The 21236-nt window shown below is 36.3% G+C and overlaps 1 protein-coding gene across 11 annotated transcripts in view; it reads right to left on the reverse strand.

Moving 5' to 3' along the window:
* MLLT10 (MLLT10 histone lysine methyltransferase DOT1L cofactor) overlaps positions 1-21236 on the reverse strand; it is a 234646-nt gene that overhangs the window by 158354 nt on the left and 55056 nt on the right. For 9 of the 11 annotated variants that reach the window (XM_059404205.1, XM_059404201.1, XM_059404206.1 and 6 more), the window contains one exon: positions 18569-18623. In XM_059404205.1, the coding sequence (XP_059260188.1) occupies positions 18569-18623 (55 nt within the window). Of the gene's footprint in view, positions 1-14843; positions 14892-16620; positions 16641-18568; positions 18624-21236 lie in introns of those variants that run through there. The other 2 variants (XM_059404204.1, XM_059404203.1) reach the window with 2 other exon arrangements.

Here is a 21236-nt window from a genome sequence, read left to right on the forward strand (position 1 = left end):
TGGCAATTTCTAAAACGGGGTAACAGAGTTAACACATGACCCAGGAATTACACTCCCAAGAATAATCTGAAGAATGAAAACCTATTTCCACAAACAAAAATATTGGAAACAAATTCCACAGCAGTACTATTTGTTCATAGCAGTATTATTCAAAATAGCCAAGTGAAAACAACCCAAATATCCATCAACTGGAAAACATGGTATACCGATACACTGGAGTATCATTTAGCACTTAACAAATGAATTACTTAGACATGTTGCAACATGAACAAATCTGGAAAATAGTACACTATGTTAAAGAACCCAGTCACAAAAGACCACATATTCTATGATCTTAGTTATACAAATGTCCAGAATAGGGCAAATTGACATAGAATAGGTTAACAGTTGCCAAGGTAGAAGTGTTTAGGGGAAATAGGAGTGAATGCTAATAATGGGAACAATAGGTCTTTTTAGCTTCATGAAAATGTTCTAAAACTGACTGTGATGATGCTGCACAAGTCTTTGAGTATTTTTAAAAACATTAAATTGTATACTTTAAATAGATCAACTGTATGATATATAAATAAAGCTGTTATATAAAAAATTAACAATAAAAAAACTCAATTTTTTAAATGGGCAAAAGATTTCTGAACACAGACATCAGCAACGAAAATAAAAGAATGGCAAATAACCACGTGAAGAAGAGCTCAAACTTACTATTCATTAACGAAATGAAAATTAAAAGCAGACAGATACCACTCCGCACCTATTAGAATGGCAAAAACTAGAAAGAGTGACCATACCAAGTGTTGAGGATGTAGAGCAACTGGAACTCTCATATGCTGCTGATGGGAATGCAGAATGTTATAACCACTTTAAAAACCATTTTGTCAGCTCCTTAAAGAATTAAACATGCACTTATCATTATAAACTAGCCATTTATTTCACACCTAAGTATTTATCCAAGACCAAAAAAGATAATGATTATAGAAAATATGTACTTAAATGTTAACAGTAGCTTAATTTGCAACACCTAAAAAATATAAACAGTAAACCGCTATATCCATACAAAGGAAAAACAGTGAACAAAAAAAGGAATAAGCTACTAATGTGTGTAACAACAAAAATAATCTCAAAATATTTACACTCATGGAAATTAGCAAGACAAAAATATTGTCTGTGTATACTATATATACATTCGAGTGTCTAAATACACATGCATACATACACATATATACTCCACTTAAATAAAACACTAGAAAAATACAAATTAATCTATAGTAATGGAAAGCAGATGAATGGTTACCTGGGACAAAGCAGGGGAGAGGAGGGCTGGTATAGATACAGTACAAAAGAGTAAGAAAAAAAGTTTTCAGAGTGATGGATATGTTCACCGCCTTAATCATGTTGATGATTTCATGGGTACATACATAAGTCAGAATTTAACAAGTTGTTCACTTTAAATACATACAGTATGCTGAATGTCAATCACATCTAAATAAAGTTGTTTTAAGTATTTTTTTAAAGACCAAAAATCCTAAGAGGGATCTCAATCCAAATTTCAATTTATATTAAATGTTAAGTCATTTATACACAACAGTCAAGGCAGAGACTGAGAGGGACAGAGTCCATTACAAAAAAAAAAAAAAAGAAAAAAAAAAAAGGCCATACTACCATTTCCTGCCTATAAGAGACACACTTTTAATAAAGTGTGGTAAGTTTAAAGCAAATAAAGCAAATGGGTGGGGAAATTATATATGATGCTAACAGTAAGAATATGAAGGCTGAAGTGATTATTTTGATGTCATATAACACTATAAAACAAAAACTACACAGCTAAAAAGGGACATTTCCTACTGATAAAGGAATAATTCATCAGAAGATCCAACCATAAGAGTGCCTACACCTCATAATGACACCTTAAAATACATAAAGCAACACCTGACATTATTAAGAAACACACACCATAACAGATATTTAACACACCATACCAGGAACTAACAGATGAATCAGATCCCTCCCAAATATCAGTAAAGACATAAAAGAGGTTGGAATGCCTGGGTGGCCCAATCAGTTAAGCGTCTGACTCTTGATTTTGGCTCAGATCCTCACCTCAGAGTCGTGGAATCGAGCCCCGAGTTGGACTCTGTGCTCACTGGGGAGTCTGCGTGAAATCCTCCCTTCCCCTTTAACCCTCACCCCTCCCTCTAAAATAAACAATCTAAACAAAACATATGGGGGCACCTGGGTGGTGCCTTTGGTGTAAGTAATGATCCCAGGGTCCTGGGATGGAGGCCCACATCAGGCTCTCTGCTTGGCAGGAAGCCTGCTTTTCCCTTTCCCACTCCCCATACTTGTGTTTCTGCTCTCGCTGTCTCTCTCTCTCTCTCTCACAGTCAAGTAAATAAATAAAATCTTTAAAGGGGAGGGGGGCTCACCTGGGTGGCCCAGTGGGTTAAAGCCTCTGCCCTTGGCTCAGGTCATGGTCTCAGGGTCCTGAGATGGAGCCCCGCATTGGGCTCTCCGCTCAGCAGGGAGGCTGCTTCCCCCACTCTCTCTCTGCCTGCCTCTCTGCCTACTTGTGATCTCTCTCTCTTTCAAATAAATAAATAAAAAGATCTTACAAAAAAGAGAGACCTATAAAAGAGCTCAAGAGTATTTGTTGAGAGAGAGCACAAGGATGGGGAGCAGAGCAGTGAGAACCAGGCTCCCACTGAGCATGGAGCCTGATCCAGGACTGAATCCCAGGATCCTGAGATCATGACCTGAGCTGAAGGCTGTCACTTAACCAACTGAGCCACCCAGGAGCCCCGATCTCAAATTTATAGAATACTATATATTCAACAACATTAAAGACTTTCTTTTTCTTTTTCTTTTTTTTTTTAAGATTTTATTTATTTATTTGACAGAGAAATTACAAGTACACTGAGAGGCAGGCAGAGAGAGAGAGAGAGAGAAGGAAGCAGGCTCCCTGCTGAGCAGAGAGCCCGATGCGGGACTCGATCCCAGGACCCTGAGATCATGACCTGAGCCGAAGGCAGTGGCTTAACCCACTGAGCCACCCAGGCGCCCAAGACTTTCTTTTTCAAAGGAATATGGTACAGTCAACACAAACCGTATGCTAAACCCTAAAATAAGTCTCAGTGAATTCTAAAGGACTAAATCCTCTATAATAGAGAGTATAATCAGTGACCACAATGAAACTGAATTAGCAACCAATAATAGATACCTAGAAAAAAAAAACAATAAATGCAAAATAATATACTTCTAAATAATTTAAGAGTCAAAAACAAAATCACAAGGGAAACCGGAAAACATTTTGAACTGAATGGCAATAAGTATACAACATACCAAATTTTGTGACATGCTGCAAAAGCGGTGCTAGCAGGGCAATTTACACTTTATATTCTTGTATTATAAAGGAAGACCTAAATTCAAAGACCTAAGATACTACCATAACAAGTTAAAAAAGAAGAGCAAAATATACACAAAGTAATTAAAAGAAAATAGTAAAGATAAGAGGAGAAATCTATAAAAGAGAAAACAGGGAGACAACTTTAAAAATGAATGAAGCCAAATGTTGTTTTCTTAAAAGAGTAAGCAAAACTAACAAGTTCTATAAATACTGGTCAAGGAAAAAACAAAAAACTGAGAATACAAATCACCAGTATCAACAATAAAAATGAGGTTATCACTACCGACACTACTGATCCAACAAACATTAATAGGATAATAATACTACAAACAACATTATTCCGACAAATTCAACAAGTTACATGACGTAGTCTACTTCTTGACACCAGAACAACACAGGAGCATCTCTACACCTACTTTTCAAAAATAAATTTATCAAGCAAATTCCCAGTTTTTTTTTTTTAAGTTTTCACTCTAACACCAGAAGGTTTCACTGATAAATTCTATGAAATATTCAAATAAAAAATACCTTTTACATAAATTTAATCATTTTTTTAAAATCAGCCCTTATGCAAGAAATCTGACAAAACCATTACAACTTTTAAAGAAACAGAGAATTAAAGTACATGATACCAATAAGATGTCTGTCAGGAGTTGGAAAAATGAATTCAGTTCCCTAAGAGTTTCTCAGGGTTCATAAAGAAAGTAAAAGCATGTATTAATAGAGGGATTAGAACAGAATGATAAAAAGTTATCTAAGGGAAACCTCTACACGTCTATTAAAATGACCAAACTCCAGACCACTGACAACAAATGCTGGGAAGGATGAGAAGGAACAGGAACTCTCATTCACTGCAAATATGTAGTCACTATGAAAACATTTTGGCGGTTTCTTTAAAAAACTAAACATACTCTTACCATATGATCAAGGGAGTATTCCTTATTGTTTCTCTACCCAAAGGAAATAAAAACTTATATCCAGACAAAAACCTGCACATGGATGTTTATAGCAGCTTTATTCATGACTGCCAAAACTCAAAAGCAACCAAGATGTCCTCCTATAGGTGAATACATAAATAAAGTGTGGTACAGTATATCCAGACAAACCAGAAATCAGCACAAACAATAAATGAGCTGTTAACCTATAAAAAGACACAGAGGAAACTTAAGTGAAAGAAATTAATCTGAAAGGCTACATACTGTATGATTACAGCTATATATAGGACATTCCAGAAAATGCAAGACTACGGGGAAAAAAAAAAATCAGTGGTTGCCAGGGATTAGGAAAGAGGGAGGGATGAATAGGCAGAGCACAGAGGATTTTTTAGGGCAGTGAAAATGATGCCCTAAACTGTATGATAAAATAATTACAACACTCTGTGATTTTTTTTTTAAGATTTTGTTTATTTGACAGACAGAGATCACAAGTAGGCAGAGAAGCAGGCAGAGAGAGAGGAGGAAGCAGGCTCCCTGCTGAGCAGAGAGCCCGATGCGGGGCTCAATCCCAGGACCCTGGGATCATGACCTGAGCCGAAAGCAGAGGCTTTAACCTTTAACCCACTGAGCCACCCAGGCGCCCCAATACTCTGTGATATTATAGGTCACTATAAATTTGTCCAAACATACAAAATGTACAACACCAAGAGAGAACTCTAAAGCAAGTAACAGACTTTAGATGATATAAGGTTCATCAATAATAAATGTTCCAATCTGGTAAAGATGTTGATAATGAAGAGACTATGCATGTTGATAATGAAGAGACTATGCTCAATACTGCTGGGAACCTAAAACTGCTCTAAAAAATAGTGTATTATTTAAAAAGTAATCCAAAAGAAGGTAAGAATGAAGAGAAAAATAACATAAAAGTAAAAAGACTGGTGCTTGGGTGGCTCAGTCCATTAAGCGTCTGCCTTCAGCTCAGGTCATGATCTCAGGGTCCTGAAATTAAGCCCCGTATCAGCTCCCTGCTCAGTGGGGAGTCTGCTTCTCCTGCTGCCTCTGCCCCCAACTCAAGATCTCTCTCTCTGTCAAAAAAATAAAATCTTTTAAAAAAAGTAAAAGGACAAATAGAAAACATTTAGTAAGATTTAAATCCAAATCCAAATATACAGAGACACAGAGAAATGAAGACAGGCACACACCTATACACATACATTAAATGTAATACACAGACAAAAACGTTGGACTGGTAAAGAGCAACTACTTACCAGCTAACAAGAGAATTCACAAAACTTAAAACTAAAAGAATATACACCATTTGAAAACAAAAGCTAGTAGAAACCTAACACAGTTATGTTAGTATCGGCTGAAACACACTTTGAGTGGTATTCTACAAGGATAAGAAATCGAATTCATGAGGCACCTCGGTGGCTCAGTGGGTTAAAGCCTTTGCCTTCGGCTCAGCTAATGATCCCAGAGTCCTGGGACTGAACCCCACATCGGGCTCTCTGCTCAGCAAGGAGCCTGCTTCCCTTCTTCTCTCTCTGCCTGCCTCTCTGCCTACTTGTGATCTCTGTCAAATAAATTAAATAAAATTTTCAAAGAAAGAAAAAAGAAAGAAATTGAATTTAGGGTTGCCAGGGGGAAGGGAGTATGGAGAGGTTGGTTGGGTTATGGACATTGGGGAGTGTATATGTTACGGTGAGTTCTGTGAAGTGTGTAAGCCTGACGATTCACAGACCTGTACCTCTGGGGCAAATCATACATTATATGTTAATTTAAAAAAAAAAGAAATCCAATTCATAAAGAAAAAATGCAGTGATTCTAAATGTGCATGCACCTAATAACATCAAAATATATAAGGCAAAAACTGAGATTACATAATGACAATGTGAAATATTAACATATCTTCAGTAAATGACAAAATAAGCATTCAACGTAACTGCAAGGATATAGATGATCATAACAATGCAAATATCAAATACAACCTTATGGATATATATAAAACACTGCAATAATCCAAGACTACACATTATAAACCACATATACAATTCCTTTAAAAACTGACCATATCAAGCCATAAACCAAGTCTCATTTAAAACCCCAGAGGACTGAAATCAAAGACCATGTATTCTGCCAAGATTAAATTCAAAACTGATAATAAAAAGAGAATCCTCATGTATTTGGAAATTAATCAAACCTCTTAATTATGAAAGGGTGAAAACAGTACTTAAAAAAGAAGTTTAGGGAATCCTAGTGGCTCAGTGGGTTAAACCTCTGCCTTGGGCTCAGGTCATGATCTCAGGATCCTGGGATCAAGTCCTGCATCAGGATCTCTGCTCAGCAGGGAGCCTACTACCCCCTCCAGACCCCACCCCACCCCCACCTCTCTACCTACTTGTGATCTCTCTCTGGCAAATAAATAAATAAAATCTTTTTAAAAAGGAAGTTTAATTTTAATGGAAATTTTATCTAAGTTAGAGGCTAAGTTAAATTTCTCTCCAGAAACACACAATTTGAAAAGTATACACTGGAAAGCCTACAAATCAATGACCTAAATCAAATTTCCATCTTAAAATTTTAGAAGACAGCCAAATACAACTCCCAAGAAAGCAGAAGGAAATAAAAATGTATTTGGAAATTCTTATCTTCTGGGGTGGTTTTTGTTTGGAGGGGGGCTGATAGTGGCTCTTCTAAATGGGTATGCACTGATGTCATTGTGGTTTTAATTTGCATTTCTGTGTTGATTAGTTATGTGCCTGTTGGTCATCTGCATATCATCTTTGGAGCAATGTTTATCCATGCTCTTTGCCCATTCTTAAATTGGTTATTTGCTATTTCTGTTGTTGAGTACTAAGAGTTCTTTATATATTATCTCCCATTCCATTGCCTTTTCAATCTACTGACTGGGTTCTGTGATGCACAAAAGTTTGTAAGCTTGTGTGGTCCCACTTGTCTATTTTTTCTTTTTCTATTTTTATCTTTTTTTTCTTTTCTGGCCTATGTATTTGGTATCATATCCAAGAATTCATTTCCAAGCCCAAAGTCGTGAAGCTTTCTCCATATGTTTTCGTCTAGAAATTTCATAATTTTGAGTCTTATGTACCTAAATCTTTGATCTACAATGAGTTAGTATTTGTACATGGTGTTAAGATCAGAGTTCAAGTTCATTCTTTGGCATGTGGATATCCATTTTTCCCAACACTATTTGTTGAAGAACCTGTCCTAACAACTAATTTTACATGTTGATTTTGTATTCTGCAACTCTGCTGAGTTTTTTAGTGCTAAGAGTTTTTCTGTGGAATCTTTAAGGTTTGCGACAAATATGATCATATCATCTGCAAACAAAGATAATTTCACCTCTTCCTTTTCAGACTAGGTGTTTTCAATGTCCTTTTCTTCCCTAAGTACTCTAAGACTCCAATAACATGTTGAACAGCCATGAAGAAAGCAGGCATTCTTGCCATATTACCTGTCTTAGAGGGAAAGTTTTGTCGTTAACTACTAAGAATGATATTAGCTATGGGTTTTCATATATGGCCTCTGTATATATGTTAAGGTAGTTTCCATCCATCCAAGTTTGATAGGTTCATTTATCATGAACAGGTGTTGCTGCATCAATGGAAATTAAATGATCATGTGGGTTTTGTCCTTCATTCTGATAATATGGTGTATTACACATTGATTGAGTTTCATATGCTGAACTATTACATTCCAGCAATAAATCAATCATATACGACCTTTTTAAGATGCTGGTGAATTCAGTTTGCTAGCATTTTGTTGAGGACTTTTACATCCCTATTTATCAGGTATACTGATCTATAGTTTTCTTTTCTTATAAAGCCTTTGTCTGGTTTTTGTTCTCATAATAAGCTTGACCTCATAAAATGAGCTTCAATGACCCCTCTTCAATTTTTTGGGAAGAGTTTCCAGAGAATCAGTTCTCTGGGGAAGCCATCTGGTTCTGGACTTTTCTTTACTGGGGTTTTAAATACTGACTCAATCTCCTTACTAGTTGTTGGTCTGTTCAGATTTTTATTTCCTCATGACTCAATCCAGGTAGGTTGTGTGTTTCTAGGACTTTATCCATTCTTCTAGGTTATTCAACTGTTATCAAATTATTAAATTCTCTAATAATCCTTTTTATTTCTGTGGCATCAGCTGTAATGTGCCCCCTTTCCATTTCTAATTTTAATCATTTCTATACTTTTTTTTCTTAGTTTTGCTATCAGTGTGGAATATAAAAAATAAATAAATAAAACATGAATAAAGAAAAAAAAGCAACATCAGATCTATAAACATGGAGAACTAATGGCTGTCAGAGGGAAAGAGAGTGGGGGAATGAGCGAAATGGGTAAAAAGGAGTAGGAGATACAGGCTTCCAGTTATGGAATGAATAATTCACAAGAATAAAAGGTACAGCATAGGGAATATGGTCAGTTATGGTGACAGTAGCTAACACTCAACGATGAGTACAGCATAACTTACAGAGAAGTTGAATCACTATGTTGTACACACTGAAACTAATGTAACATTGTATGTCAACTAGACTTAAATAATAAAATAAATGACACCCATGCCATTAAAAAAATCAGCTAACAGTCTATTTTGTTCCCTTTTTTTTTTTTTTTTTTTTCCAAAAAACCAATCCCTAATTTCACGGATTTTTTTTTCTATTGATTTTCTATCTCTATTCTATTTATCTCCCTTCTTTTATTTCCTTCCTTCAGTTTGCTTTGTGCTTTTTCTTTTTTATCTCGTTTTCTGAGAAGTTAAGTCAAGTTGTTGATTTAAGATCTTTAAGTCATAGCCAAGAGGAGGGCAAAGTTGTATAAGGTACAAAAAGGGAACAAATGTTATAAGATTAATTATGGAGGGGAGCCCGGGTGGCACAGTAAGTTGGGCATCCAACTCTTCATTTTGGCTCAGGTCATGATCTCAAGGCCATGAGACTGAGGCCCATGTTAGGCTCGCACTTAGCACAGACTCTGCTTCAGATTCTCTCTCCCTCACCCTCTGACCGCCACCCCATACACTCTCTCTCTCAAATAAATAAATAAATCTTTTAAAAAAATTAATTATGGAAGGGTTGGCAGCGGTAGGTTCACGTAGTTCTGTAAACAATTTGGAGAGGCAAATCTGCCTTTAAATGGGCAGGGTAACCAAATGGAATGAGAAAGTGGAGTTTAGATATCCATGTTGGTTTTTTTGCTTCTATAGTGTCTTTTTTAAATTGAAATATAGTTGACACATAATGTATACATAGTTTTAGGTGTACAACATAGTGATTCCACAAGTTTATACCAAATGTCCATGTTAAGTTCATGTACCTATCACACAAGCAGATGATGTGGCAAGAAATGAGAGATTTATGAATCCAGAGTTCAAGAGAAAAGAAAAGGTTAGATATAGAAGTTTGGGTGCTATCAATGTATAGACCACAGATGTTATTAAGCCATAATACTCAGTAAGTTCATTCCAGAAGTAAATGCAGAAGGCCTATACCCTGAAGCACTCTAATATTTAGAGGTCAATGTCTGCAAGAGCAGAGTGGGGAAAAATACAAGGGGAAATCAATAAGGTCGAAGAAAAGAAGAGTGCTGTCCCAGCAAGAAAATGAAGTATTCAAGAAAGAATGATCAAAATTGTCAAATGTTGCTAAAGATGAACTAACATGGGACTTGAGAACTGATTCACCCACATGGAGATCACTGATTACTTTACCAAGAACAGGGCTTGGTTGGGGGCAAGAGATCATGACCTGAGCCGAAGGCAGAGGCTTAACCCACTGAGCCACCCAGGTGCCCCCAAATGTCATTTCTCAGTGGAGTCTTCCCCAATCGCTTTACTTAAATTTTCAAACGCACATTTCAGATTTCGCTCTGCATCCTCTTCTTTACTTTTCTCCATAATACATGGTAAACTGTATTTTATTTAAACTGTACAATTTATTTACCTATTTCATTTATTATCCAACTTGCCCCTTCCAAAATGTAAGTAAACCCTATTGGTCTGATTTGTTCACGGCTACCTAGAACACTGCACATAGGAGGCAAAACAATAAATATTTGTTTAAAGAATGTCAATTTTCCATAAGCTAATCTACAAATTTAAGAAAAGTATCATCAAAATGCCAAAGGGATTTTTAAAAATTAAACAGCCTGATAATATCATCAGTGATGTCTTGTGGAATTTTTGTATTCCCGGATATGACAACATGAGCAACAGACTTAACCTCTATGGTACTTTTTCCCCAAATCCACCAACCCAAGCTAATTATGAGAAAATACCAGGCGAACCCAGATTGGGGGGCACTGAACATGTACCCAGCCAGTATTCCTCAAGAGTGCTAAGGCAATGAAAAACAAGACTGAGAAATTCTTACAAACAGAAGAGGCATAGAAACATGGCAATTAAATGCAAAAGAACATTAAGGGGGAAAAATGGTTTAAAAAAAATCTGGTAGGAAAAACTCCAGCAATTCATAACAGCAATCCAAAAATGTACCTTGAGGAATTTACCAAGAGAAAACTGAGGTAAGAATATGAAGGAATACTTCATATAAAGGAAATACAAATTATCTTTTAAGCATATGAAAAGTTGATAAACTCTCACAATAACAAATACAAGTTAAAGCAACACTGACATAATTTTTATCTATCACACTGGCAAATATAAAAATATCCTTGATATGGGGCGCCTGGGTGGCTCAGTTGGTTAAGCGGCTGCCTTCAGCTCAGGTCCTGATCCCAGCGTCCTGGGATCAAGTCCCACATCAGGCTCCTTGCTCAGCAGGGAGCCTGCTTCTCTCTGTCTCTTCCTGCCACTCCATCTGCATGTGCTCGCACGCTCTCTCTCTCTGACAAATAAATAAATAAAATCTTTTTAAAATATATATATATATCCTTGATAAAGATGGATGGAAAGGGTTAAAAACTGGACTCAGAATCCTTCCTTCGGGCTCTGGAGGAAAATACAGTAGTTTAACTTCTTACAACACCAACTCTGAAGATAGATGACAGTACTGTAGGGTGTGACAAGTTATTAGGACATATCTGAGCGTGCTCTGTTTTAGCCTATTGTACTTGGTTGTCAGGAGTCTACACTGTATGACTTACATAATTTATGGCCCGCAGCTACATTAAAACAAAATAGCCAGCCACTTAAAAATACAGAGGCTACATGACTAGCTGGCATTTTTAAGCTGAGGATAACCAAATCTGGTGGCTTCCCCATGCTAATATGACCTGCATTCCCATTAGCTTCTTGTCAATTTTATAACCAAAACAATGAAGACATTAAGACTTGCATCAGAGTTTGGAGGTCTCTGTATTACTGCATTTGTGTACAGTTTCCCTTCAGTAAGTATATTTGGTGTTGGGTAAGCCAATTATGACTTACGAGTCTGATGAATGATACAAAATTAAAACCCACTTAAATGGTTGTGTAAGTGCTGAGGTAAGTATGATAAGAACAAGTTCTTCTTATGTACTGTGAACAGAGTGTAAATTACTACAATCTCAACAGAGGAGGATTTGGCAAAATCCACTGAAATTACAGATGTTCATAGTCTCTGACCCAGCAATTCCACTAGAAGGAATTTTTGCTATTGCCCAGTATCCATGATTACATTGTACACAGTTATGCAGTCTCTGCAGTACTTTGTTGAAAAGAAAGAAAGAAAGAAAGAAAGGAAGGAAGGAAGGAAGGAAGGAAGGAAGGAAGGAAGGAAGGAAGGAGAGAAAAATGGGGTGGGTGCCTGGGTGGCTCAGCCGGTTAAGTGTCCAAACTCTTGATTTTGGCTCAGGTCATAACATCAAGCCCAGCGCTGGGCTTCCCGCTGGGCTCCCTCTGCCCCTCACCCACATGTGCACTCTCTCTCTTTAAAAAAGAAAAAAAAGGAGACTGAACAGAGGAAGTCAACTTGAGAAGAAGTGTTGGTGAAAATGAAAAGGAACTGGATCTTTCATACGTTGCTTGTGGGAATGTAAAAATGGTACAGCCACTATGAAAAAGTTTGGTGGTTCCTCAAAAAGTTAAACACAGAATCATTATTTGACCCATCAATGCCACTCCTAGTATATCCCCGCAAAACTGAAAAGAGATAAAACATATACTTGTACAACCATGTTCGTAGCAGCACTACTCACAACATTCGAAAGGTAGAAACAACACAAATGTCCAAAAACTGGAAGGACCAACATGAGCAATCTCAATCTCTCTTTCTCTCTCTCTCTCTCTCTCTCTCTCACACACACACACACAGAGGAGTTATTATTCAGCCACAAATAGCACTGAAGTACTAATACAGGCTGCAGTACTGATGCACCTGAAAAATATTATGCCAAGAAAGAAACAAGACTCAAAAGGTCATACACTGTGTGATTATTATAGTCATGTAAAATATACAGAATAAGAAAATCCATAAAGACAAAAAGCAGACTGCTGTTTGCCAAGGGCTGGAGGAGAAAGACTAGAAGGCAGAATGTACAGATTCTGTTTATGAAACCATACTTTAAGTTACATAATAAAAATGTTTTGGGAATTAACAGATGTGGTAACTGTGTAACAGGTGAAAAGTAGAAAATGTCACTGAACTGTGTATCTTAAGTTCGTTAAAATGTTATACTATACGAATTTTACCTCAATTTTAAGAAAAAGAGTAAAATATCCTGTCCTTCCTTCACAAACTGCACTTTACAGTAATGGAACAGTTGATAAGGAATTGGTTCTCTTTATAGAAATAATCCTGCTAATACCTAATGACAGAATACCACAATTTTTTTTTTTCAGAATACCACAATTTACTCAACCACTAAATAATGGTCCAGATACCCGTCAAAAAAAAAAAAAAAGCAAATATATGCCTCATGAAGAAAGTATACAACACTATGAGGTATTTTTATAACTGCCCCCACAATAAACTGAGTATGATCAAGCCTCTGAATACATCTAACTACTAATGTACAGAAAATATGGAGCAAAGTAACATGTTCGCACACATAAACACACACACCCCAATTGAGAGGCAATCAATGAATTGTATTGTGGGAAACAATACAAGGCAAATGTCCTAGATTTTTCCATAAGTAAAGTGACAATGGAATTGGGGGAGGGGGGAGTGGTACAAAGAGACCTAAGAAACGTATAAACAATTACAATGTATGCACCTTATGGATCCAGCTTATGGACCTTATTTGGATACTGATTCATTCAAATATAAAAAGAAAACATTTAGGGAGACAATCAGGGAAATCTGAACAAGGACTGAATAGTTGATGGCTTTAAGAAATCCTTGTCAATTTTTTAAGTGTGTGATAATATATTGTGCATTTTTAAAAACATCCATGTGCTAGTGATGCTCACAAAATTCAAAATAATCAGAATGGCATAGGGAAGGGTTCAGATATAACAAGACTAGCCACGACTGATCACTGCTAAAGCCAGGTACCTGGGGATTCTCTCTACTTTTATGTATGCTCAATGTTTCGCCTAATAAAATAGGTATATTTTCTAAAATATACCTGTAAAATTTTACCTTAATGTACTTAATACTTATATTTAATACCTAATATTAATGTTAATATTATAAAATAATAAAATAGTAATATTATACTGTTGATATTAATATTAATAACTAATACTTAATATCTCTGATGTCCATTCCCTCATTTTTACCCTCCTATTACTGCTATCTTCAACCTTTCCTTCATCACCAATCTGTCTCTTAAACTTACTGCAATTAAGCAGTTTCATCTCTGTAGGGTTTAGATTCTAAAACAAAAAATAAGCATAACCAAAACTGTCCTTGAAAAATCCCTTAAAATTCCAATTTTGAGCACATTACCCTGTCAGATTTTGTAAGTTCTTCTCATTTTTCTGTAAGGCAGTATCCATCAATAAGCCTCAATTTATTCTGAAATTTCTTCAAGAATGTAGTAACAAACAATCCAATTAAAAATGGGCAGAAGACGTGGACATTCCTCCAAAGAAGACATACAGATGGCCAACCGACACAAGAAAAGATGATTAACATCACTAATCATCAGGGAAATACAAATCAAAACCACAACAACATTTCACCTCACACATGTCAGAATGGCTAAAATCAAAAACACAAAAACAACAAGTGTTAGTGAGGATGTGAAAAAAAAGGGAACTCCTGTGTACTGTTAGTGAAAATGCAAACTGGTGCTGCCACTATGGAAAACAGTATAGAGATTCCACAAAAAAATTAGAAATAGAGGGGGCCTGGGTGGCTCAGTGGGTTAAAGCCTCTGCTTTCGGCTCAGGTCATGATCCCAGAGTCCTGGGATCGAGCCCAGCAGGGAGCCTGCTTCCTCCTCTCTCTCTGCCTGCCTCTCTGCCTCCTTGTGATCTCTGTCTGTCAAATAAATAAATAAATTCTTTAAAAAAAAAAAATTAGAAATAGAACTGCCATATGATAGAGTAGTATCTATTCACACTATTGGAATACAGAAAATACTAATTTGGAAAGATATATGCACCTTTATATTTATTGCAGCATTATTTGCAACAGCCAAATTATGGAAGCTCCCCGAGTGTCCACCAATAGACGAATGGATAAAGATATGGGGGCACCTGCTGGCTCAGTCAGAAAAGCATGCAACTCTTGATCTTGGAGTTATGAGTTCAAGTTTCATGTTGGGTATAGAGATTACCTAAAATAAGTAAACTTAAAATATATATATATTACATACACATGCACAAACACACAGGAATATTACTCAGCCATTAAAAGAAATGAAAACTTGCCACTTGCAAAAACATGAATGGATCCAGTTATTATAATGCTAAATGCAGTAAGTCAGTCAGAGAAAGACAAATACCTATTATTTCATTCATATTTGGAATTTAAGGGAAAAAAAAAACGAACAAAGAAAAAAAGACAAATCAAGAAACAGACTCAACTACAGAGAACAAACTGTTGGTGGGTGGGGGATGTGTGAAATAGGTGAAGGAGATGAAGAGTAACACTTACCCTGATGAGAACTGAGTAATATACAGAATTGCTGAATCATCATATTGTACACCTGAAGCTAATATAACGATGTATGTTAACTATACTGGAATTAAAATTTTTTTAGTTTTAACAAAAACAAAAGAATGTAAGTAAGTAACATCACCACCTCTTGCCTGGGCCCCTCAATAATATATTTTACATCTTTGTCAATGATAGCTGGGAAAGCCTTACAATCATTCACAAGGATTTCCGTACAGGTTTGTCTAGAACATACACTTGGTGAGGAAAATGGCCAACTGAATTACCTCAACAATTTTTTTTTCTGAATCTCTTCCCACCCCCAGGCTATATAGCTGATTTCAAGTATGTTAAATGCACTTATGATCCAGCTCTACTGTTCTTTTTTACAGCTGGTCTGGTCTCATATCCTTCCAATCCATTCACCACGATGCTGTTGCCAGAGAGTGACCTTTCTAAAACAGAAATCTCATGTTATTCCTCACCTTCAACGGCTCCCCATAATCAACAGGATCAAGTACTTAGTACAGAAAAGCCAAGAGGGGTAGGGTAAGAAGGAAGGGACACAAAGCAGATGAGGACGGGGGAGGGGAAGTAATGACAACTTTGCCTATATCGTTAGTTTCACCTCTCAGAAGGCCTGCCATTCAAACTTTATAGTCTAATTCCAAATTATTTTCAATCTTTGATATACTTGAGTCTTTTATCATTTGCTTCTCCTTCTGCCTGTAATAACCCAACCCCACTTCTCACACACGAACCTGTTAAGCTTTTTAAGTATTTACTTACCTTAACAACCGAGAACTATATACAGCAGATGAGACTGAGAGAATTAGAAGCTGCATTGAGAAACTGCTCATCCTGATTACCAAGAAAATAAAACCTAAACTAAAACTTGTAACATATTTCCCAGCATGAAAAAGGGGTGTCAGATATTAAAAAATTGTTATTACCAAAAAAAAAAAAAAAAAAACAAAGAAAGAAAAAAGAACAGTTACTATCAATATTGTACCATCAGGTACACTGGTTTTTTTGTTTTTTTTTTTAACTAGTCTAGAAATATAATTAGCATTTCAATAGGAAAATGCATTCCAGGTTCCAAAATAATTTGCAAATCAATTTTGGAACACAGTTTGGTCAGAATATTTTAAATACACATCAAATTTAGACTCTAACAAAGATGGCATTTCAAATCAGTGAAGAAAGATGAACTGTTCAATAAATGGTGATGGGACAAATGGTAGCATTTTAGCATCTAGGAAAAAATAAAGTTGGATCCATACCTCACACTGTATTACCTGGATACATTCCAAATGTATCAAAGATTAAACTGTAAAAAAAAAAAGAAACCATAAAAACACTAGAGGAAAATGTGAAAGAATTCCTTTACTAACTTCGGAGTAGGGAAGGCCTTTCTAACTAATGGTTCAAAATGAAAGACAAGATTAATAAATTCACCTAAATAAAAATAAAAAACTTCTGCATGGTAAAAAGCCCCATAAGCAAAGACTAAACTGGGGGGTAGGGGGGGACTAGCCCAACTCCTATCACAAAAGCCTAGTGAATGAGGGGCATCTATGAAAGCTCCAACAAATCAAAAAGAAAATGATCAACAACCAAAGAGAAAAAACATATTAATAGACCAGAAAGAGAAAAATACAACTTGTCTTTAAAAATATAAGATGTTCAGCTTCACTCACAATGAGAGAAATGCAAAATAACTGCTCTGAGATACCAATTCTCACCTACTGAATTACCAACGGATATGGAGAATAAGTTTTTCATTCATTGTGCCAAAAACAGAAATTGGTACAATCAATGGGGAAAACAATTGGGAAATAGCTAGCAAATTAACTACAAACTTTGACCCAACAGTTCCACCCTGGGAATTAATAATCCTACTGATATACATATGTATGACATGTATATAAGCATTAGTTATAAAAGCAGAAGATCAAAAAGTTTATCAACAGGTGACTGATTACATAAAAAAAGAGAGCTTTATACTGGTAATAAATTGTTCAGTGGAAAAATTAAGATGCAAAAGAGTATGTATAATATACATCCACCCGCATAAAAATTAAGAGAAAATATTTCTTTATTCATATTTATTTGCATATAAGAAAAAAACCCTAGAAAGATATACAAATAAGTAATAACAGCAACTGTATCAACAGCAGGAAAGTTGTTGAGAAACTAGGCAGAGGGTCAAAGCAACAGGAGCAAGGGTTTCTCTAATATTTTTTAAAATTTTGTACAATGTGACTGTATAACAGTCTAAACATTACAATTGTATATAAATAAATTTATGTAGAGCTAGGCAAAAACATTTTATTTTTCCCTTTCATTTACTCATGTCATTCTTCTTTTCCATGCCAAAAATGCTTTAGAGGTGGCTGCCCAAAATGAAAGTGTACTCACAGGAGTTACAACCTCTACTTTATAAGTTTCTTCATCAGTTAATTTTCATAGTATGCTGAAGTTTGATAAATTCATGACTACATATTTAAGAATGGTACAGAGTTATAAAGAAATATGGATTTCTCAGAGGAAGGTAACTAAAACTGGAGATGTAAATGAAATATACACGAGGGTCCTCAGGAAAGCACACCAAAATTTTAAGACAGAAGTCAGCATTTCTCTATATTCAAGCAACAAAAATCCTCAGGGTGTTAATATTAACATTCACTAGAAGTATCACCTGTCCAGCAATACAAAAAAGAGAAAAAGGGTCTAAAACATCAGAGTTAAGCTCTAACAATCAAAAAAAAGTAGCTTATTTTTCCAAAAATAATTTCTACTATAAGAAAATTATACCTATTAAAAAAATTAAGGTTTTAATTAGAAGTATGTGGCCCATTCTACATTAAAAAAAAACGTTTAGAGTCACCTGATGGCTCAGTCGGTTAAGAGTCCAGCTCTCAATTTCAGCTCAGTTTCAAGATCTCAGGGTCATGAGATCAAGCCTGGATTCTGGCTCTGTGTTAGGTGTGGAGCCCTCTCTCTCTCTCCCACTACACCCCAACTCGCACTCTCTCTCTCTCAAAAACAAAAAGCTTGAAAGTTTGTCCATAAAGTAGCAATGAAGATTCAAAAATTACATCCTTTACTATCAAAAATATATGAGCAGTAAACATTTAATTTGATATAATAATATGAACTACCAGATATTTTTAAATACTCTCCACTCTAGTTTTCAATAAAAAAATTTTTAGAAGTCTCTGTACTTACCCCCATTATCTGTTCTTTTTAAAGCTCCATCCTTATGAGGACACAGTTCACATCTCTATTTTTAAAAAAGAAAGAAAACAAATATTTTACAGATTACCAAAATGTAACATCTTCCCTATAACCTCAAAACTATTAAAATTTGGTAGCAGGGGCACCTGGGTGGCTCCCATCAGTTAAGCATCTGCCTTCAGCTCAGGTCATGACCTGGGATGGAGTCCCACATCGAGCTCCCTGCTCAGCATGGAGTCTGCTTCTCCCTCTCCCTCTGCCCTTCACCCCTACTCATGCTTGCTCTTTCTCTCACAAAAATAAGTAAATAAAATCTCTTAAAAAAAAAAAAAAAGAAAGAAAGGTAGAGCTAGTACAACTATTTCTTTTCACTACTGATAGGAGACAGATACAATTATAAAAATAATAAACAGCATAGTTCCAATGATACTGTCTTACTATGAAGAATATGTTCCTAGAGGTCACACCTGAGTATTTATTATTATTTATTATGCTCTCCAAAGAGGTTTTGCAGCATATAATATAGTAATATAAACAAATTACGAAGGAAAGTAAGAGAAGAAAATTAAGATAAAATAGTGAATAAAGGGGCGCTTGGGTGGCTCAGTGGGTTAAAGCCTCTGCTTTCGACTCAGGTCATGATCTCAGGGTTCTGGGATCGAGCCCCACATCGGGCTCTCTGCTCAGCAAGGAGCCTGCTTTCCTTCCTCTCTCTCTGCCTGCCTCTCTGCCTACTTGTGATCTCTGTCTGTCAAATAAATTAACAAAAAAAATTAAAAAGTGAATAACTAATAAAGCATAAGCCATTAGATCCTGTATTTGTTTTCCAGTATTTCACTCTCCCAATTTTCCTCTAACCTCTTTGGCAACGCATTTCTGATCACTATGTCTAAACTTTAAATGAGCTAGTTCCTCAGGGCTCCACCTTAAGATGCCTTCTCATTGCATCTTAAACACTACACAATCTCCTACTTTCCATAAATCTGATACCAACTAAATTACAAGTGTGCCAATGACTCTAAAATTTTACCTCCTATTCAGCTCTATATTTGGATCCATATATAAAACATTCAGAATTGAAATCTCAATCTGTGGCAACGAATGCTCTTCCTACAGTATTCCCTATCTTTTTTTTTTTAAGTTTATTAACTTTTTCTAATAATCTCAACACCAAAAATGGGGCCTGAACTCAAAACCCCACAATCGAGAATCGCATGCTCTTTTGACTGAGCCAGCCAAATGCCCTTTCCTTATCTTTGTAATGATACACCCAACCACCTATTGCCAATACAAGACACCTAGACATCATCTTTTGACAGCTTCACCCTACTCTCCAACTCATACTTAACGAAACAGTACATTTTGCCAATTCATCCTCCTGAGTACTGGTGAGATTTGACTACCTTTCTCCATGTACACTACTATTAGCCCACTGCAAGCCAAAATCACGTTTCATCAGGACCACTTCAGGGATGCCCGCTCAGTTGTCTCCCCATACTTACTCTTACCTATACTACCAATCCAGAGTGAACTTCAACAAAAATGTAGGTCCAAGTATATGACTACACCACTTAATAAACATTTTAATGCTCTCCCTACATGATCTAGCCCCTACTTACTTCCACAATCTTCTCTTTCCAACATCTCACTGTCTAGGCAATACTGCCTTTTCCTCTTTCACTTCTTGTTTCCTTTTACATAAACTCTATGCCCAACATGGGTCTTGAACTCATGTTCAAAAGTCACATGCTCTATTGACTGAGCCATCCAGGTGCCCCTCTTCCTTCACTTCTATAAATACTCCAAAGTTCATTCTTGCTTCACCCCTTAAATGTGTTGTTTTTACTTTCTACCCATAATGCCTGTCCTAGACCCCAACCTTCTTTCACAGCTAGATAACTTCTATTCATTTTTTACCACTAATTCAGTAAGACTTGTCTTGTAAAGCTTGTCATTTTTTTTTTTTTTTTTTGAACTAATGTCTACACCCAGTGTGGACTCTTGGCTTCAGCTCAGGTTATGATCTCATGGTCATGAGATCAAGCCCTGTGCTGGGCTCCATGCTCAGCACTGAGCGTGCGTAAGATTCTCCCTCCTACTCTCTCTGCCCCACCCTCCACTCATGCATGCTCTTTCTCTTTCTCTCTTGCAAAAATGAAAATAAAATTGTAAGAACTGTATAAAAAAGAAGGGCGCCTGAGTGGTTCAGTCAAGCATCTGCCTTCAGCTCAGGTCCCAATCCCAGGCTCAGGTTTCCTGTTCAGCAGGGAGTCTGCTTCTCCCTCTCCCTCTGCCCATTCCCTCTGCTTGTGCTCTCTCTCTCAAATAAATCTTTTTTTAAAAAATGCATTAAAAGTCTAACTGTATAACCATGAGAGAAATAATGGTATATTCACATAAATTTATGGAGAAAAATAAACCCTAAGATACACAAAATATGATTAACAGGACTATGGTGAAGATGGTAAGATTATGAGTTTATTTCTTTATTCTAAAATACTGTTTTATAATTTAAAGTTTTGTACAGATACACTACTACATGTCATGTCTTCCTACTAAAAACAAAAATAGGGGCGCCTGGGTGGCTCAGTGGGTAGGGCCTCTGCCTTTGGCTTAGGTCGTGATCTCGGGGTCCTGGGACTGAGCCCCACACTGGGCT

This window comes from Mustela nigripes, chromosome 6 (genome assembly GCF_022355385.1).
Source record: "Mustela nigripes isolate SB6536 chromosome 6, MUSNIG.SB6536, whole genome shotgun sequence".
In the NCBI taxonomy this organism is placed as follows: domain Eukaryota; kingdom Metazoa; phylum Chordata; class Mammalia; order Carnivora; family Mustelidae; genus Mustela; species Mustela nigripes.